The 20,794-nt window shown below is 37.0% G+C and overlaps 1 protein-coding gene and 1 long non-coding RNA gene across 5 annotated transcripts in view; both read right to left on the bottom strand.

The window, feature by feature from the left end:
* Positions 1 to 2,431: 2,431 nt before the first annotated feature.
* LOC118498337 lies at positions 2,432 to 3,452 on the bottom strand. The gene is made up of 2 exons (XR_004900835.1): positions 3,132 to 3,452; positions 2,432 to 3,077 (listed from the first exon to the last, which is right to left on the bottom strand). It is a non-coding gene; the product is annotated as an uncharacterized LOC118498337 (long non-coding RNA).
* Positions 3,453 to 5,584: 2,132 nt separating this feature from the next.
* Positions 5,585 to 20,794, bottom strand: part of CHRM3 (cholinergic receptor muscarinic 3) — a 314,922-nt gene continuing 299,712 nt past the window's right edge. For all 4 annotated transcript variants that reach the window (XM_036016187.1, XM_036016186.1, XM_036016188.1 and 1 more), the window contains one exon: positions 5,585 to 10,161. In XM_036016187.1, the coding sequence (XP_035872080.1) occupies positions 8,370 to 10,142 (1,773 nt within the window). In that variant the 5' untranslated portion in view covers positions 10,143 to 10,161 and the 3' untranslated portion in view covers positions 5,585 to 8,369. The remainder of the gene's footprint in view (positions 10,162 to 20,794) is intronic.

Below are 20,794 nucleotides of genomic sequence, written 5' to 3' on the forward strand. Positions count from 1 at the left end.
AAGACTGAACTCAACAGCTATATTTCTTATAAATCACAATATCATGAGTTAAGATTGATATTTAAGGTTGCAAACTTGCAATAAAAAGTAAATAACCCACAGAATTCTAATGCAAAATATAATGAATATCACAATATCATACTATAATTATGTAATATGATAGAGGTGCTAAATATTACTATGATAACAACCATATTACAACTGTATTAACACATTCTACCCCTTAAATTTATACAATGTTTTATGTCAAAATATTCAGTAAAAATAAACAGAAATAATAAACACATAATAAATAAATATGACACCTGAAACTTTAAAACTCCTGGAAGAAAACATGGAAAAAGCTCCTTAACATTTGTCTTGGTGATATTTTTGTATAACACCAAAAATACAATTAACGAAGGAAAACTCAGTAAGTGGTGCTCTATCAACCTAAGAAGCTTCTGTACAGCAAAACAGACAACTAACAATGAGAAGTCAATCAACAGAATGTAAGAAAATATTTGCAAATCATATACTATATACCATCAATATCCAAAACATAAGGATCTCATGCAACTCAATAACAAAAACAAACAAAAAAACTATCAGATTTAAAAATTGGCAAAGTTTTTGAATATAATTTTTTCCAAAGAAGGCATACAAATGGACAAGAAGAGCATGAAAAGATGCTCAACATCACTTATCATCAAGGAAATGAAAATCAAAACACATTGAGAAGTTACCTCACACCTGTTAGAATAGCTATTATCAAAACAAGCAGGGAACATTCCCTGGCTGGTGTGGGTCAGTGGATTGAGTGCTAGCCTGCAAACCAAAGTGGCACTGGTTTGATTCCCAGTCTAGGGCACATGCCTGGGTTGCAGACTAGGTCCCCAGTGTGGGGGGTGGTGTGAGAGGCAACCACACATTGATGTTTCTCTCCCTCTTTTTCTCCCTCCCTTCCCCTCTCTGAAAATAAATAAATAAAACCTTTAAAATAACAAACAGGCAATAAATGCTGTTGATATACATTGAGATGGAAAGTGGGTATTAGAGAGAGGGAAAAAGAGAGAGACTGAGAAATCTCTTTCTCGCTCTTACTTGCACAATGAAGTCAAAAAGTTCCTACAATAGAGTGGCAGTGTTTGGATTCTATGGCAGGCTGTGACATAATAAAATAGCCACAAAGTAGCCAAGCAAGACATTGAAAAAAACAAACAAAACATGTCTCTCCTTATAGCAAGTTCAGTCTGTAGCTATAGTTGCAGTCATTTTAAAGCCAATACAATAACATACTGCTTGATTTTTTTATTTTTAGTTAGGAAAATATTATCTGATGGGTGAAAGAGTTACAAGTAACAACTTTAATAAAAGCAAAGATACCCATTTCTTAAAAAAAAAAGAAAGTTAAAAAACTTCTTTTCAAAGTATATATCTAGTAATACATATTTTTCCACATACACTCTTGGAAATAAGACTATGTGAGAAGACAGTTTATACATGCTTAATACAGACTCCTAAACATATGACCCTAAACATATGATTATAAGTATTTTGAGTTATGACAGTAACAATGTTGGTTGTTAAAGGAAGTTTTAATGTATGCAAAATGAGTTATCAATGCAAATAACAATATCTCAGAGTTATCCCTTCAAGGTGCTCTACTCTTTTATACAATAAAACCTGCTGCTCTATTATAGACCTTGGATTAAAAGAAAAGCAAAGTACATTTTTATTAATAGTTTTATTTCCTTATTAAACTTAAGGGATAGTATCACCACCACAAGTTGCAGGCATTATTTTAAAGTGCAGACAATTGACTTATTTTTTAGGAAAAAGAATAAAATTGTCATATGACACACCTAAAAACACTACTGAGAATGTGGTGGCCACTAGAAAATAAAAAAGGTAAAATTCAATGCCTTTGATAAAGATGGAGACACTATTTTAAATTCAATTCTGACCCATGCCATCTCTTTGGGACAGTCATTTCTCTCCACAGTCTTGTGAATTAGAAGGAAGTGAGCACCACTAAACATTGCATGGGTAATTCTTGGACAGCATTTTTACAAGGAATATCAATGTGCTTATTCACTGACTTCATATATGATTTTAATTATCCCTCAAAACTGTACCAAACACAGTTCTTGAGTGAGTGTGTGTGTGTGCACTGAAGAGAGAGAGAGATAGACATACAGAGAACATTACTCTAAATGTTGTTTTCATGTAGCTCTAAGCACAGCCCCAGAGAAGTTTTTCTGGAGTGCTGTGTGTTTAGGGATGAAAATGCCTGTGTACAGGATGAAGAATGAAGATAAGGCAGGGCTTTTGTTTAACTGCTTTTTAGAACAGAATGAATTCTCTCCTAACTTTCATGCAAAGCAAAATTAAATGCAAGATTGTTTTCAGCCAAACTATAGCCCTTCATCTGTACAAATAAAAAACTTACATTTATATACTCTCCAGCCTCTCTCATTACCTCCCTTTCTAGAACAATCAGGAAAGACCAGGTAGAATTGACCAATCTGGCAAAAATTTCTGACTTCCAGGGCTAAAAGAGAGAGCTTATTTTTCTTTCTGTATTCTGAATTATATTCACTAGTTCAAATCTATTTAAAAGATTTCTCTTGGAGGCTCAGTAATATTTTATTAGATTACTATCAGATTAATAAACCATTTTCCTTTAGGTAACTTCCCCAGTACAATGACCACTGACTACAGTAGAAACATGGGCATTGATGTGCACATAATTCTGATAAACATTTGTTATATTAATTAAGAAAGAGTGCCAGCCAAAGAATAAATAAAACACACTTTTTATTATCAAGGGACTCACAGAATTCAGTATAAAAATAGTTCGGGGTTTGGTATATTGGACTTAAAGAAAGAACAATAATAAAATAATATTCTGGGGTAATCTTTTTAGTAAATTAAGATAGGATTACTGGATTATAATTTGGGTGAGGAAAGTGTTATTAATATTTCTCTGTCACGAAGGGTCTGGTATCCTTTTCCATTTACCTTTTGTGCAGAATGCCTACTGCGACTGAAATGTGAGCCACCTTATAACTCCAGATTAGTTAGGGTAGACCAGCCTACTGCGACTGAAATGTGAGCCACCTTATAACTCCAGATTAGTTAGGGTAGACCAGCCAAGGTCAGAGTGGTAGAGTCAGAAGCCTACACTAAATCTCTGTGGTTCTTACTGGAGTGACCATAGGCCTAACGTTCTTGTGTGTCCACTTGCATATGTCCAAGTGCACTGTTCATCTTCATGCATGATGCTGTAAATATACTGTATGTCCAATTAATAATAATGCTAAGATTTTCCCATTTTGGAGCCAGTTAATAAAACATCATGCAGTTAGTTACAAACTTAGGTTTAGCATAATTATGAATTTGATCATATTCATTTTTATTATGTCAACATGATTCTCCATTCTCAGGAAGTAACACTAAAGCCAGAAAAAGAAAAGATTCTTGTCTCTGAAACCAATCTCTCAGGTTTGGAGTAATTACTCACACAGCATTAATCATGGAATAAGCTTAATAACTACAAAACAGTGTCGTGAAAATACAAGAAGAGAGAGCTTGACTTAAATCTATGAAGGAAAGTAGTAAAATTGCCCTTGAACCTATTACAGGCTGGAGCTGACACTATTGACCAAACCATGTTTGATACACATTACATTTGAGAAAAACACTATAGGAGGTGATGGGAGGGGGGATGTTAGATTGTAAAAGGATAACTGTACTGGGTGCTGCATTCTGTGGTTTCAGTTCCATTATTGGAAAGAAGATTGCAAAACCAAAACAAACACCAATTACCCAGTGACTATTTGTTAGGTTGTTGTTCCTCAGATGGCCCTGGACTGAAGTGGTAATTTTTAATTTAATTTATTTTATTTTATTATTTTATTTCTCATTTCTTTAATTGTTACCTGAGGACATGTTCACCAATATTAGAGAGAGAGGAAGGGAGAAAGAGAGAAACAGCTATGTGACAGAGAAACATCTGTTGGTTGCTTCTCTATGTACCCTGACCTGACATTGAACTCTCAATCTTTTAGAACACAAGGCAACACTCCAACCACCTGAACTGGCTGGCCAGGGCTAAAGTGGTATTTTAAACAATACAGTTCCAAGTTTACTCACAAGACATGATAGCTCCTTAGATTTTATTGTATTTAAATGTAATAAGTAGATTAATCTGATGGAGATAGAATCACACACCATATAGCAATGTAAACGATGGACTACATTTACAATGACAGTCCCATAAGGTTATAATGGAGCTGAAGTTCCTCTGACAAATGGAAGCATTTGTAATCCTGGGAATTTTTTTTCTCTGATGGAAGCGTTATCTGTGGGACTTGACAACAAACTCCCTGTCACTCCCAGCACCTCAATTTTGAGTACACAGATGACATCCCAATACATCGTCCACTGTAACTTTTATATGTTTAGATATACTTAGATAAACACCATTGTGCTATAATTACCTACAGTGATCAGCACAGTAACAGCTGCACAGTCTTGCAGCCCAGGAGCAACAGGTTGTATGCAGTCCAAGTGTGCAGTAGGCTGTCCCATCTGGGTGTGAGTAAGTGCCTCTGTGATGCTCACATAGTAATTAAATCTCTGAATGACATATTTTCCAGAATGAAACTTCATTGTTAACTGACACATGGCTGGATGAAATGAGAAAATTTCAAGTTTTCACCAGAGATACCATTACATACTCATCACTGCAGTTGCTTATTTAACATCATGCCTCAATTTTGACCTCTTTACTACAAGAGGGCAAATTGGAGATGCTTTAGTGTTGTTGCTCAATTTAGGCATAAGAAGACAAACCAGAGATTTTAAAAGAAGATAACATGTGTGACAGAGGTCATATAACTATAGATGACTGAACTGGGCAAAGAACACAGGGCTCCTCCTTCTAAGTTCAGTGCTTTCTGGTGTTGCTGTCCCCTGAAGCTGCTGTGGTAGACTGTCCAATTTCACAGTGTTATGTCAGGACACTGAAGATGATCCACAGGCTCCTTATCTGTATCACTATTGTCTACATCATGCTTCTCCCTGGGCCTGAGCCTTGGCTTCCTTCATCCATCCTGATGCAGCCCCTATGGCATCAGAGCTCTTCCCTTCTACTTTTCACAATTAGTACACAAAGGATTCTCAGCCCCCAGAGCAATGAACTTGGCCATTTGCATCACAGGACTATTGATGGGGAAGGTGGGTCTGCATTCCAGATCTTTAGCCTCTGCAGCTTCTAATGCTTATGCTTTCTTGTTTGGTTTTCCTGTCACATTCCATAACTATTTTATATGAAAGAGTGAACCTAAATGGAACATAGAGAGTCAAGGCTGGATTTAAGACAAGAGTGATTCAGGGTCATTTACAGAACTAGCACAGAGACCGTAGGCAGGTGGTGGAAAGAAGAGAAGAGCCAAGGGAAGTAGAGGCCCAGAGAGCTCACTTCTCTAGTCCATTTGACAAAACCTGGGGAACACAGAATGGGAGAATGGAGGTGTGTGTGTGTGTTGAGAGGGGTGGTCATGTGCATGTGTACTTTATTTTAGGTGTGATTATTTTGCTCTTTTAAATAAAATAAATCATGAAAGATTTTCAAACTTGATTCATGTGGAATAAAATAGTGTGATTTCCCATTTGGGAATTTAAATGCTGCATATCTTTTCTGATGACAGCCCCTGGAGAAATGCAGGGGCAGCTATGTCTGGTTACAAAAACTACATCTTTAATTTTACTTCTAAATTGTCCATATGCAAAGTAATGGGTTTTTCTTATTTTCCTTTTTCTGTAAGTGATCTAAAAGTTGGACATACCTTTCTATAAGCACAGCCAATAAGTATTTTAAATCAACTTTTATCCACAGGAAATGTGAAAACAATTATCTGATTAAACCAGTAACAGAAAAGAAGAAATGAAGTCTTGGATTTGAATCTTCTCTGCCATTTTTAGCCTCATAAAAGGTCAAGGATCAGGAGATAATCGTGGTTAAGAATTGTTATTAACCTTTGCAGTTCTTCCAAAGCTCAGGGTTTCTCCATTTCTTAAATTTAATTCTATTTATTGACCTTGTTTTTAATACAAGAAATAGCCCTTTGACATGGAGGCAGTTTCAGAGCTTTCAAAATAATGAAAATTACTGAAGTACGGGGAGACTTGAATCAGCATTCACACATTTATTAGCGTCAGGCCAACTTGAGTAATTAAATATAGATGCAATTGCTCACTAGACATTGCACAAGTGGGTAACATTACAGTCTATACAATTAGAAAAGAGTTTTTAGTTTTTCTTGTTCTTTGGTTAAATGTGGGCCAAATAAAATCATTCAATTACACCAATTTGTTTTTTCCCCTTGTCATGTGATTTCAAACACAATGGTGGAGAGTGCTTTGTTCAGTCCTCATCAAGTTGAACTAAAGAGTGGTTTTAGCCATTTATGTTGAAGTTACAGTTGAATTTTTATTACCTAGAAAGAGTTAGGTACTTGTTGATGCCCACAGAATGACATTTTTCTTCTTAGCCATGTGAAAGCTTAGTGTACCCTTCTCATTGGTCTAGTGGACCTTGAAGAATCACTTTCAAGGTATCATGGCAGAAGACTGAAGAGTAATATTTATCAACATTAAATAGACACTTGGTGAAGTATGCATAAATATTTCTTTGTATAAACATAACACAAAATTAAATAGTTCAGAAACACAGACACCACTGAGCACAGGTCCACTGTTGTCAAAGTCATCTGTAAACACCAGCTCACACTGAATACAAAAGCAGCTTCTACCCTGACTCTGGCCATCATGGAGGCCCTGTACAAGGTAAGATTGCTCCTCAGCCACCCCACCCCTTCCCCCCTCCCCCACACAACCCCATTAAAGGAAAAGAAGGGACCCCCAACAATTATAGCAGCAAAAAAAATGACACTAAGAGCAGCATCCCTCCCCTCCCCCAAATAGAACATTTAACATTTTGGTCAATTCAGAGAACAAGATAAAATAATTTTTAAAAAACTTTTAAAAAGTCAATTTGAAGCATAACTTTTCAAACTGTAATTCTCTCTTCAGAGGACATGCAGCTTCCTAAGCTCCACCTACTAGGTGAAAGTCACAAGATAAAGATCAGGAAGCACTGGCCAGAGCTAAGTAACAGAGATGTAAGTTTTTCATTTAGAAGATGCCAGGTAGCAAGAAATTAAACGCCAGGTTCTTCTTCGTCACCCCTCACAATGTCTTTTTGCTTTGCTATATGGATTGATGTGTATGACTTTTAAACATGACACTACTATTGAGTTGTAAGCAGTTTAGGTAGCAGAAGTTTTCTTTGGACACATTCAGAAATGAACGATCAAATTCACACATGCGGACATGGTTTATTTTTTGAGCTCAGAGGGCCCAATTTGATTTAGCTCTGTTGAGGATATCAACAAAATGATAGTTTACTCTCAGAGTCTGGTCAAGCCATGGTGCCTGACCTTGATCACAAGGGGGTCCACTCTGTCCAGACCTGCCGAAAGGCAGGGCTGCTCTCCACTGAGTATTCCCAGGATGGTTTGTCTAAAACATCCCTGGTTTTGAAAACACCACACAGGTTTTATTTCACTTTTATGTTGTGTTAGGATCCTAGAGAACTTCAGTTACCAAAGTACTGAAAGCATATATTGTAGGAATAATTTGTCAGTTAAGTGATTCCCATTATATTATACATTGTGTGTGTGTGTGTAGGTGGAGCTCACACACACATATATACTTACAGATTTTTATTTGTACAAAACTTGGACTGCACTAAACAGTACTTTGCAGAAGTAAGAATCAAGTCCGCAAATAGAGTATAACAACACGCCAAAGAGAAGACAGAAAGTTCTATTGGGACAAGAACGTTCAGCTTAGCAATGTATGAAATAACTTCAGAACTGCCAATTCACTAGTCTGACCTGTTCTGAAGAAAAATCTGAATCAGCACTTTTGGGATTCTTGTAAAAAATGTGGCATCTAGGGCAGCTAGTAATGCTTATCTGAAATTCCTGAACTAAATGAAATTAAAAGAACTATGCAGATCAATTTTGGTGTATAATTGCTATGAAATAATTTTCCCCTTTAAGAAAAAACACTTAAAGTCTATTTCAGAAGAAATTTCTTTATATTCAGTAATATGTTTTTTTTTTTGCTGAATTGCTATTTGACTTTTTATATTAAAATGGGACCTTTTATCCAATGGTTCAGTAAACAGGCAGCTTCTTTCTCATCTGATAGGAACATTTTTATCATCACCAGAAATCACCCATTCCTCCTGACTCCCTGCTAAGGTTTGTGGGTTGATGTGTGCATTTGGTCACTGCTATTGACAAAACCTCATTCTACAAGTCCTGCTCAGGCACGCGCTTGTGAAAAATCACTGACTGTCTTTGCTGGTACTGCTGTTTGCGCCTCTTCCTTTTGTCACATTGGCATAGCAGCAACATCTTGAAAGTGGTTCTGAATGTTTTGTTACACAGGGCATAGCACACGGGGTTCACGGTGCTGTTGATGTAGCAAAGCCAGTAGCCCAGATTCCAATAGGTTTTGGGTATACAGCTGTCACAAAAGGTGTTCACCAGAACCATAATATTGTAGGGGGTCCAGGTGATGATGAAGGCAAGCAAGATGGCGCTGAGGGTCTGGGCTGCTTTCTTCTCCTTGATGAGTGACATCCGTTTTCGCTTAGTGATCTGACTTCTGGTCTTCAGAGCAAACCTCTTGGCCAGGGTGGCTTCCTTGAAGGACAGAGGTAGAGTGGCCGTGGTCTTACCCACCGAGGAGTTGATGTCAGAAGTCTTGGCTGAGTCCACGGCTGACTCTAACTGGATGGGGAGCTTGGAGAAGCTTTTTTGAAAACTGCCTCCATCATCCATGCTCCTCTGGGCCTGCAGTTTGCTGGCCTTTTTCTCCAAGTCTACTGACCCAAGCTCTTCATTGGGCACCTGCAGGTTATCAGATGAGGGTAATTTGGTGGAGTTGAGGATGGTGCTGTGACCTGGAAGCTTGAGCACAATGGAGTAGATGGCTCTTGTCTCTGAGCCAATGTCTTCCTCATCAGAGGACGCAGAGTTTTCCAGGGAGGCAGCAGCATCGTTGTTGTTCCAGCTGTCACTGCTGCTGTGGTCTTGGTCTATGTGCTCAGCACTGGGCTTCCAGCTCTTGGTTGGGAACCAGAAGTTGCAGCAACCGTACTTTCTCCTGGCTGAGCGTTTGATGCTTTGCTGTTGAAGCTCATAGCTGCTGCAACTTCGAGAACTGCCTGTGGGTTGGACAAAGTTTTCTGCCTCTGCTTCTGTCCCAGAGGCTTGTAGCCCAGCAAGCTCTTTGGTGCGTTTTTCAGTTTCCTTATAGATCCTCCAGTATAAAATTGTCATAATGGTGACAGGCATATAAAAGGCGGCAATAGCTGTGCCAAAGGTAATGGTGGGCTCACTAAGGAACTGAATGAAGCACTCCCCTGGGGGCACAGTTCTCTTCCCAACAAAGTACTGCCAGAACAAGATGGCAGGAGCCCAAAGGACAAAGGAGATGACCCAAGCCAGACCTATCATCACACCAGCTCTTTTTGTTGTTCGTTTGGCCCTGTATGTGAGTGGCCTTGTAATGGAAAAGTACCTGTCAAAGCTAATCACCAGAAGATTCATAACTGATGCATTGCTAGCCACGTAGTCAATGGACAGCCAGAGGTCACAGGCCAAGTTCCCTAAAGCCCATCGATTCATGATGATGTAGGTAGTAAACAGATTCATTGAAATGACCCCAATAATCAGATCAGCACAGGCAAGGCTTAAGAGGAAGTAGTTATTGACTGTCTTCAGTTGCTTGTTGACCTTAAATGCCACTATCACTAAGATATTTCCAATGATGGTCACCAGGGCCAGGATACCTGTTAAGAATGCAATGAAGACCACCTGCCAGATGGTATGACCTCCCAGAGGGTCACTGATGGTGCCATTTGAAACAGAGAAATTCCCAGCTGCTCGAGAATTGTTGTGACTGCCAAAATGAGTGCCTGTTCCTGGGGGCAGCCCTGAATCTGGGGAGCCAGGTATCCAGAAAGAGCTGATGTTTGGAAACAAAGACGAAGTTGTATTGTTATTGTGCAAGGTCATTGTGACTCTTTGACATAGTCTGGAGAGAAAAGAGAGAAAAAAGAGTTAGAAAATGTTCTGCCTTTGTTTGACTTATTCTTTGCATTGCATACTTTAAAAGACACAGAAGACCTATTATAGGATGCTGCTTCTCAGAGAGGTTAAAACATCAAATACATTCTCTTACTTTAAAGGTGAGGAGTCTAGGAGAGGCAGAAATTGGTTCATTCAATGTGCTTACCCATATTTTCCATATTTCTAAAAATATACCACATATACTTCCACAAAATGCTGTTATCAGACAAAACCTCCTTTCTCTTATTTTAAAGAGAGAGAAAATATTTGATGCTTATATGATACTAAGCCAGCACTGGTATATCATTATACCACTTGATATGTGAAACATATCCATTTGCATTTTATCCTCCTAACCCACAGCATTTACCTTTCACATGCTTTAGGATTTAAGACCACAGAGCCATTTAAGCTTCGTTGGGATGAGGAACATCATCCAGGAGTAATGGGAAAAACATGTGTGAATTACATCACATTATATTATCTCTTTAAACCACAGATAGAATAAGTTGATTCCTTGTAATGCATGCTAACAGTATACAAGGCAGCAATCTTATGCTTGATAACATGAAGAAACTTTACCAGATTGTTCTGCATTGATGAAACCAGTCTGGATATTTTTAATCTATAGAAATATTTTTAGAACCTTTTTGTTTTTCAATTACAGTTAACATACCATATTATATTAGTTTCAGGTGTACAACATAGTGATTAGACATTTATATAACTATTGATGGACACTTAAGTTATTTTTATGTCTTGGCTATTGTGAATAATGCTGCAATGAACATGAGGGTGTATACATTCTTTCAAAATATATACCCAGAAGTAGAATTATCAGGTTACAAGGCAGTTCAATTTCTAATTTTTGAGGAATCTCCATAGTGTTTTTCACAGTGGCTGCACAAACTTGCATTCCCGCCAACCATGCATGAGGGTTTACTTTTATCCATAACCTCACCAGCACCTGTTGTTTGTTAATTTATTGGTGATAGCTATTCTGACAGGTGGGAGGTGACATTTCATTGTGGATTCAATTTGCACTTTTGTAATGATTAATGAAACTGAGCATCTTTTCATATATCTACTGGACATCAGTATGTCACCTTTGGAAAAGTGTCTATTCAGATCCTCTGCCCACTTTTTAATTGGAGTGGGTTTTTTGGTATTGACTTATATTAGTTTTTAATAAATTTTGGATATTGACCATTTATTGGATGTATCATTGGTGAATACCTTTTCCCACTCATTACACTGTCTTTTTTAATGGTTCCTTTGCTGTGCCTTTTTAAAATTTTTGGTGTAGTTTTATTTGTGCATTTTTCTTTTGTTTCCCTTGACCAAAGAGATATATCAGAAAAAATATTATTAAGATCAATAAAGTCCATTCTTACTTTTCTTTCATTTGTGATTTTATTTGGATCCTCTCTCTTTTTCTTGATGAGTCTAATTAAAGGTTAATTACTCTTGTTTATTATTTCAAAGAACCAAAACTCATTTTTACTGATTACTTGAATTATTTTTTAAACCATATTTTGTTTATTTCTACTCTAATCCTTATTATTTCCTCCCACTCACTTTGGACTTAGTTGTTGTTCTTTTTATAGTTTCTGTAGGTGTAAATTTAAATTGTTTATTTGAGATGTATCTTGTTTCTTGAGGTAGATCTGCAATGTTATGAATTTGGCTCTTAGGAACTGCTTTTACTTGTCCCACAGAATTTGGATTGTTTTCTCCTTTTAATTTGTCTCATTGGATCATGCTGTAATTTTCATTTGTCTCAAGGTATCTTTTTATTTTTTCTTTGATCTCATTATTAACCCATTAATTGTTCAGTAACATTTTTTATCCTCCTTATATTTGCGTGTTTATCAGGGGATTTTTTTTTTTTTTTTGGTAATTACTTTCTGGTTTCACACCATTGTGGTCAAAGAAGATCCTTGATATGATTTCAATTTCCTTAAATGTATTAAAACATATTTTTGCAGCTTATGATGTGGTCTATCCTAGAAAATATTTCTTGTGCACTTGAAAGTAATGTATATTCTGTGGCTTTGGGAAGAAATGCTCTGAAAATATCAATTAAATTCTAATTCCATCCTGGCTGGCGTAGCTCAGTGGATTGAGCGTGGGCTGTGAATCAAAGTGTCACAGGTTCGATTCCTAGTCAGGGCACATGCCTGGGTTGCAGGCCATGACCCCCAGCAACTGCACATTAATGTTTCTTTCTCTCTCTCTTTCTCCCTCCCTTCCCTCTCTAAGAATAAATAAATAAAATTTTTATAAAGATTCTCATTTGTTATTTAAGGACCCTGTTTCCTTGTTCAATTTGTCTGGGAGATCTATACATTGGTGTCAATGGGGTGTTAAAGTCCCCTACTATGCCTGTAATCACTCCTTTTATGTCCATTAATGCTTTCTCTATATGTTTAGGTGTACTCATGTTGGGTGCAGAAATGTTTACAAAGATTAATTACTCTTGTTGGATTGATCCTGTTATCATTATGTAATGTCCTTCTTTGTCTCTTATTATATAGTCTGTATTTTAAGGTCTATTTTGTCCTATATAAGTATTTCTATATGAGCTTTATTTTGTTTCCATTTGTTTCAAATATCTTTTTCTATCTCTTTTATTTCAGTCTGTGGGCATCTTTTGATTTGAACTGTGTCTCTTGCAGACAGCATATCTTTGGGTCTTGTTTTATTATCAATTTAGTGACTCTAAGTCTTTAACTTGGAACATTTAATCCATTTACATTTAAAGTGATTACTGATAGTTATGTATTTCTTTACATTTTATTATTTATATTTATGTTCCTCTCTCTTTTCTCTTTTTTTCTTAAAAAGGACCCTTTAACATTTCTTGTAATACTGATTTGTTTTTTATGAATTCCTATAGCTTTTTCTTGTTTGGAAAGCTCTTAATTTTTTAATGAATTTTAAATTATAGCCTTGCTGGGTAGAGTAGTCTAGGTTGTATGTCCTTGCTTTGCATCACTTTGAATGTTTCTTGCCAGTCCATTCCGGTCTGGAAAGTTTCTGTTGAGAAATCTGCTGACAATCTTATTGGAGCTTTCTAGTAGATAATTAATTGCTTTTCTCTTGGTGCTTTTAACAGTCTCTCTTTGTCTTTAACTTTTTTCATTTTAATGATGATGTGCCTTGCTGTGGGATTTTTTGGTGCATCTTGTTTGGAACTATCTGCACTTCCTGAACTTGTGTGTGTGTGTGTGTGTGTGTGTGTGTGTGTGTGTTTTCCTCCTTCACCATGGTAGGGAAATTTTCTGTCATTATTTCTTCATATAGTTTTTGAATCCCTTGCTCTCAGTCTTCTCCTTCTGGTACCCCATAATGTGGATGTTGTTGTGCTTGTTCCAGAGGACCTTCAAAACATCCTCATTTTTGTTTTTTGCTGTTCTGATTGTTTTCCAATATCTTATCTTCCAAATTGTGGATTTGATCTTCTGCTTCATCTAACCTACTGTAAATTCCTTCTAGCATATTTATTAAAGTATGTTCCCTCTTTTCTCACTTTGCTGAGAGTTTTTATCATAAATGTTAAATTTTGTCAAAGGCTTTTATCTGCATCTATTGATATGATTATATGATTTTTATTTTTCACTTTTTAAACTGAAATCCTAAATGTTTATTGCTTTTGGGTATTTATTTTTGTATTCAATTTTTAATATACATAACTGACTATTTTATTAAGTTGTCCCACTTTTTTCTCCCCTTTATTGCACTCCACCCTCTACCTCCCTCTCCCTTCTCACCATCATTCCCCTACCTTAGTTCATGTCCATGGGCCATACATATAAGTTCTTTGGCTTCTCCATTTCCCATACTATTCTTAACCTCTGCCTGTCTATTTTGTACCTGCCATTGATGCTGCTTATTCCCTGTACCTTTGCCCCATTTCCCCTCTCCCCCTCCCCACTGATAATCTCTATTTCTGTGAATCTATTCCCGTTCTAGTGTTTGCTTAGTTCATTTGTGTTTTTCGTTTGTTTGTTTGTTTAGGTTTGGATGTTGATAATCATGAGTTTGCTGTCATTTCACTGTTTGTATTTTTGATCTTCTTTTTCTTAGATAAGTCTCTTTAACATTTCATATAATAAAGCATTGGTGATGATGAACTCCATTAGCTTGACCTTATCTGGGAAGCACTTTATCTGTCTTTCCATTTTAACGGATACCTTTGCTGGATACAGTAATCTCAGATGTAGGTCCTTGCCTTTCATGATTGTGAATACTTCTTTCCAGCCCCTTCTTGCCTGCAAGGTTTGTTTTGAAAAATCAGCTGAGAGTCTTATGGGAACTCCTTTGTAGGTAAACTCTCCTTTTCTCTTGCTGCATTTAAGATTCTCTCCTTCTCTTTAATCTTGGGTAATATAAGTATGATGTGCTTTTGTGTGTGCTTCCTTGGTTCCAACTTATTTGGGACACTCTGAGCTTCCTGGATTTCCTGGAAATCTTTTTCCTTTGCCAGATTAGGAAAGTTCTCCTTCATTATTTTTTTTTCCAAATAAGTCTCAATTTCTTGCTCTTCCTCTTCTCCTTCTGGCACCCATCTGATTTGGATGTTGGAATGTTTAAAGTGGTCCCAGATGTTCCTAAGCCTCTCTTCATTTTTTTGAATCCCTGTATCTTCATTCTGTTGTGGTTCAATGTTTATTTCTTCCTCCTGCTCCAAATCATTGATTTGAGTCCCAATTTCTTTCCCTTCATTATTGGTTCCCTGTATATTTTTCTTTATTTCACTTTGCATAGCCTTCACTTTTTCCTTTAATTTGCCATCATACTCAACCATTTCTGTGAGCATCCTGATTACCAGTATTTTGAACTGTGCATCTGATAGGTTGGCTGTCTCTTTATCACTTAATTTTATTTTTTCTGGAACTTTGATCTCTTTCATTTGGGCCATATTTTTTGGTCTTGGCATACCTGTTAGGTAGTGAAGGGTGGAGCCTTAGCTATTCACCAGAGCAGGGTAACCCACATTGCTGCATTTTGGCACTGCTAGTGGGGGAGAAGTCCGAGAAGAAACAATGCCTCTTATGCTCTCTGACAGCTTTCAATCACTTCCTCTGCTACCCACAAGCAAACTGGGCACTTCTGGTGCTGATTCATGGGTGGGTGTGTTTGTGTTTGTTCTAGGACCCTGTGGGTCTCTCCAATGAACTCTCCTGTGAGGCTGGGAGTTTCTCCTGCCACCTCAACCCCCACAGGTTTTTTTTTTTTCCATTCAGAAGTTTTGAGGCTTTATTTCCTCCTGCTGGAACCCAGGGTGGCACAGTCTGTCTCCATCAGTAGTTGTTCTTCGCACTTTACCCACATGCAAATGTGGGACCACCCACTCTGCCAGCCCCCACCTTACCAGGTGTCCTCTTTGCCCTGGCTGCCCATCACCACCCCTCCTACTGGTCTACATGAATGTTTCTTCTTTAACTCCATGGATAAAGACTTCCATACAGTTTGGAAGTCTTCTGTGGTTGTCAGACTTCCATACAGTTCAATTTTCTGGTTATTTTTTGTTTTTTTAAATTTGTTGTTGTCCTTCTTTTGGTTGTGCAAGAAGTCAAAGTGCATCTACCTATGCCTCCATATTGGCTGGGAGTCCTTTTTCATTTTGTGTAAGTGGTGTATCATGTTAATTGATTTGTGGATAATGAACAACTTTGCATCTCAGGACTAAATCCCACTTGCTCAGGGTATATGATCTTATTAATGTATTTCTAAGTTTGATTTGCTAATATTTTCTTGATAATTTTTGTATCTATGTTGATCAGAGATATTGGCCTGTAAGTTTTTGGATTGTCTTTGGTTTTTGTATCAGTAATGTAGGCCTCATAAGTGGAGGAGCCTTTTCTTCTCTTCAATTTTTTGTAATATTTGAGGATGGGTATTAATTCTTCCTTGAATGTTTTGTAAGATTCACCTATAAAGCCATCTAGTCTAAAACTTTTGTTTGGGCTCTTGCTGGCGTAGCTCAGTGGACTGAGCACGGGCTGGGAACCAAAGTGTCCCAGGTTCGATTCCCAGCCAGGGTACATTCCTGGGTTGCAGGCCAGAACCCCCAGCAACCGCACATTGAATCTTTCTCTCTCTCTCCCCCTCCCTCCCTTCCCTCTCTAAAAATAAATAAATAAAATCTAAAAAAAAAGGATTAAAAAAAAACTTTTGTTTGGGGAGAGTTTTCCAATTACAGATTCAATTTTGTTAGCAGTTATTAGTCTTTTCAGATTATCTGTTTCTTCTAATTCAGCCTTGGAGGACTGTAGAAGGGGCGATTCCCCCAAAAACAGAATTTATTTATTAAAATTCTGTATTTATTCTTACATATTTAAACTTCAGTCACTTTCAAAGCACTCCATGCTTGATGCAATACACCTATCAAGACATTTTTTTCCACTGCTTGAAACAGTTTTTGAATTCATCAGTTTGGATGCCTTTTAGTGCTTCTGCCATTTTTTGTGTCACCTCTTCTACGTTGGCAAAACATTTTCCTTGAGGACTTTATTCACCTGGGGAAAAGAAAAGTTTCTCGGGGTGAGATTGGGTGAATAGAGAGAGTGGGGCATGGGAGTCATGCCATTTTTTTTTTGTCAGAAACTGCTGAATACTCAGCGTGGTATGGGCAGGTATGCTCATAAATCACCCATCATGAAGTGGGCACATGCATTGAAAGAGTCCTCAAAAAATGCACTGAAGTCAAATTCAACCTCTCATAACAATGCCAGCTGGTACACTGATACGGATGGGTTCCTAGAATATTCATCATGTCGGGGAAGCCTGTACTATAAGGGGACTTCCCTCCTGAAGATAATTGTGTGTTTTTTTTGGGGGGGGTTCCCCCTTGTATGTTTCTAGGAAGTTATCCATTTCTTCTAGGTTGTCCAATTTCTTGGCATATAATTATTCATAGTATTTCCCTATAATCCTTTGTGTTTCTGCAGTGTTTGATGTCACTTCATTTCTTTCATTTCTGATTTTATTTGGGTACTCATTCTCTTTTTCTTGATAAGTCTGGCTAAAGGTATATTTTGTTTATCTTTTAAAAGAACCAGCTCTTGTTTTCATTGATTCCTGTATTTCTAAGGCTCTATTTTGCTTATTTTCATTCTGATCTGTATTATTTTCTTTCTCCTATTCATCATGGCATTTGTTGTTCTTTTTCTAGTTCCTTTAGGTATAAGATTAGATTGCTTATTTGAGATTCTTTTGTTTTTTCTTGAGGTATGCCTATATTGCTAGAGTTTCCCTCTTAGAATAGAACTTCTTGAGCTAGGTCTCATATATTTTGTTTGTATAATTTATGTTTTATTTGTTTTGGAGCATTTTTAAAGGTTTATTTATTTTTAGAGAGAGGGAAAGAAATAGAGGAAGAGAAACACTGAAGTCAGAAAGAAACATTGATCGGTTGCCTCTTTATGCACCCAACTAGTGACTGAACCCATAATTCAGGCTTGTGTCCTGACTGGGAACTGAAATGGCAAACTTTCACTTTGTGGGATGATACCTAACCAACTGAGCAACACTGGTCAGCACTTGAGGTATTTTGATTTATTTCTTGGTCTCACTTTTAAACTATTCATTATTTTTACTACCATGTTATTTGACCTCTATGTATTTGTATTCTTTTAGTTTACTTCTAATTGATTTCTAATGTCATACCACTATAATAATAGGGGATACTTTATATGATTTCAATCTTCTGAAATTTACTGAGACTTGTTTTGTAGCCTAACATATGGTCTATGCTGAAAAATGTTCCATATGCACTTGAAAAAAATGAATATTCTGTTTTGGAGTGAAATGTCCAAAAACATCAATTAAATCATCTAGTGTAAGGTGTCAGTTAAGGCCACTATATCCACGTTGATTTTCAATGTGGTGTTAAAGCCCCAACTATTACTGGAATACTGTTGATCACTCCTTTTGTATCCATTAATATTATCTTCACATAATTAGGTGTGTCTACACTGGGTATATAGATGGTTATAAAAGTTATATTCTTTTGTCAGATTGATGTTTATCATTATGCAATATCCTTCTTTTTCTCTTATTACAGTTCTTGTTTTAAAGTTTATTTTACATGATATAAGTATTGCTACTACAACTTCTTTTATTCTCATTTGCATGAAATATATTTTTTCATCCATTCACTTTCAGTTTGTGTATGTCTTTTGATTGGAAAGGAATCTCTCATAGGTAACATATGTACAGGTCTTGTGTTTTAATCCATTCAGCCAATCTATGTTTTTTGACTGGATAATTTAGTACATTTACATTTAAAGTAATTATTAATAAGCATGCAGTTATTACCATTTTATTAATTGTTTTCTCATTGATTTTGAAGCCCTTCTCTCTTCCTTTCTTATTCTCTTGCTCTCTTATATGTTGATGACTTTCTATAGTGCTGTGTTTGCATTTATTTCTCAGTGTTTCTTTTATATCTCTTATTGGCTTTTGGTTTGTGGTTATCACATGCTTCCTATATTTCAAGCAATGTTTATACCACTTTATTTGGAATTTATTGTCTTTTAAGTTTGAGCATATTCTAAACACTACCTGCTCCCATGTTTATGTTTAATTCATTAGTTATTACTTCTTTTATGTGTGTGTGTATCCCTTAATTTATTGTTATAACCACATTTGGAATGCCCACTTTCACATTTTAACCTTTGTACTAAACTTAAAGTTGGTTGATTTACTGTTTATACTAATTGTTTGCTTTTGTCAGTGACAATATTTTTTCCTATGTTTTTAATTCATATTTTTTTTATTTTCTAATTAAAGAAGTTCCTTTAATTAGAAGGGACTCATTTAGTGGTGATGAACTCCCTTAGTTTTTTCTTATTTTGGAAACTCTATCTCTCCTTCAAATCTAAATGACAGCCTTGCTAGGTAAGGTAATCTTTGTTGTAGGTCTTTATTTTATATCACTTTGAATATTTTGTGCTAGTCCCTTCTGGCTTGGAAAGTTTTTGTTGAGAAATCATTTGACAGTCTTTTGGGAGCTCCTTTATAAGTAATTAACAGCTTCTTTTGCTACTTTTAAAATTCTCTCTTTGTTTTCAACCTTTGCCATTTTATTATGATGTGTCTTGGTGTGAGCCCCTTTGGGTTTGTGATGTTTGCAACTCTCTGTACTTCTTGAAATTCTATGTCTTTCCTTACCAGGTTAAAAAATTTTCACTCATTACTTCTTCAGCTAGATTTTCAATCTGTTGCTCTCTTTCCTCCTTTTGGTACCCCTATGACACAACTATTAGAATGCTTGATATTGTCCCAAAGGCCCCTGAAACAATATTTATCTAATTTTTTTGCTGTTCTAATTTGCTGTTTTCTGTTAATTTTTCTATCAAATCCCTGATGCCATCCTCTGCTTCATCTAATCTGTTGTTGATTGCCAATAATGTATTTTTAGTTTCAGTTATGTTATTCATTATTTCTGACTGGTACTGTTTTATGGATTTCATCTCTTTTTTGAAGTTCTCACTAAGTTCTTTTACTCTTCTCCTAAGTTCATTGAGCATCCTTATAACTAGTGTTTTGACATCTACATCTGGTAGGTTGCTTGTCTCCATTTTATTTATTTCCTTTTCTGAAGTTTGTCCTGTTCTTTCATTTAGGACATGGTCATTTATCTCCTCATTTTGACTGACTCCCTATGTTTTGTTTTGTTTTTATGTATTAGGCACAACTAGCATGTTCTCAGCTTTGGTAGAGTGGTCTTATTAGTAGAAGTCCTGTAGGGCTCAGTGGTGTAGTCTTCCTAGTCACTTAAGATGTGTGCTCTATGTATGTCCCTTGTGTGTGCTCTCCTGTTGTTAGGCCTCGGTTGCTGTTGGCCTATCAGTAGGTAACACTAACCTTCAGGCTGACTAGTTGTGAGGGCTGGCCATGACTACAGCTGACAAGTTGTGTATAGGCTGACCCAAAAGAATGAGTCACTTTAGCAGGGTTCTGTTGCCAGCTGAGTCTGCCCTTCTGGTGTGTTTGTGAAAGTGATTGGGCAGTGCTCTGATGTGGTCTGAAGCTAGCTAGTAGGTGTGATGGCTCTGGAGCCAATTAGAAGAGCTTCTGGTGTAGGCCAAGTGCAACCACATTTGTGTCTCTTTTGGGGCTGCCTGGTAGGAGGTAAAACGTGATCTGCAGTTGTGCTGTGTTTGATGATATTTGGCTATGCTGTGACCTAAGACTGCTTGCCACTTGTGTTGGGCCTGAGACTCTCTTGGGGAACATGATCTGAGGCCAGCCTCCACTTGGAACAGGTTTGTGGCAATTTAGCTGAAATTAATTTCCAAGCTAATACTAGCTACAGCTTTTGCTGGCCTTGGGGCCTCCTGAGGAGACCTATAATAGAAGCTGAGACTAGTTATCACTTGTCTTGGGCTTTGGGATCCTTAGTACAGGGAATGGTGAGGCCATCCTCTTCTTGTTTTGGGTTTGTGGATCTTTGAGAAATTTTAGGAAAGTCCTCAGCACAAGCTGAGCCAGGCTGCTTGTGTGGAAAAGCTACTGGAATCAGCTTGAGCCAGGTTTGTGTGTTAGGCAAGATAGGGTCAGGATATTACCAGGGATGGGTAAACTGT

The sequence above is a fragment of the Phyllostomus discolor genome, chromosome 15, assembly GCF_004126475.2.
Source record: "Phyllostomus discolor isolate MPI-MPIP mPhyDis1 chromosome 15, mPhyDis1.pri.v3, whole genome shotgun sequence".
Taxonomy (NCBI): Eukaryota; Metazoa; Chordata; class Mammalia; order Chiroptera; family Phyllostomidae; genus Phyllostomus; species Phyllostomus discolor.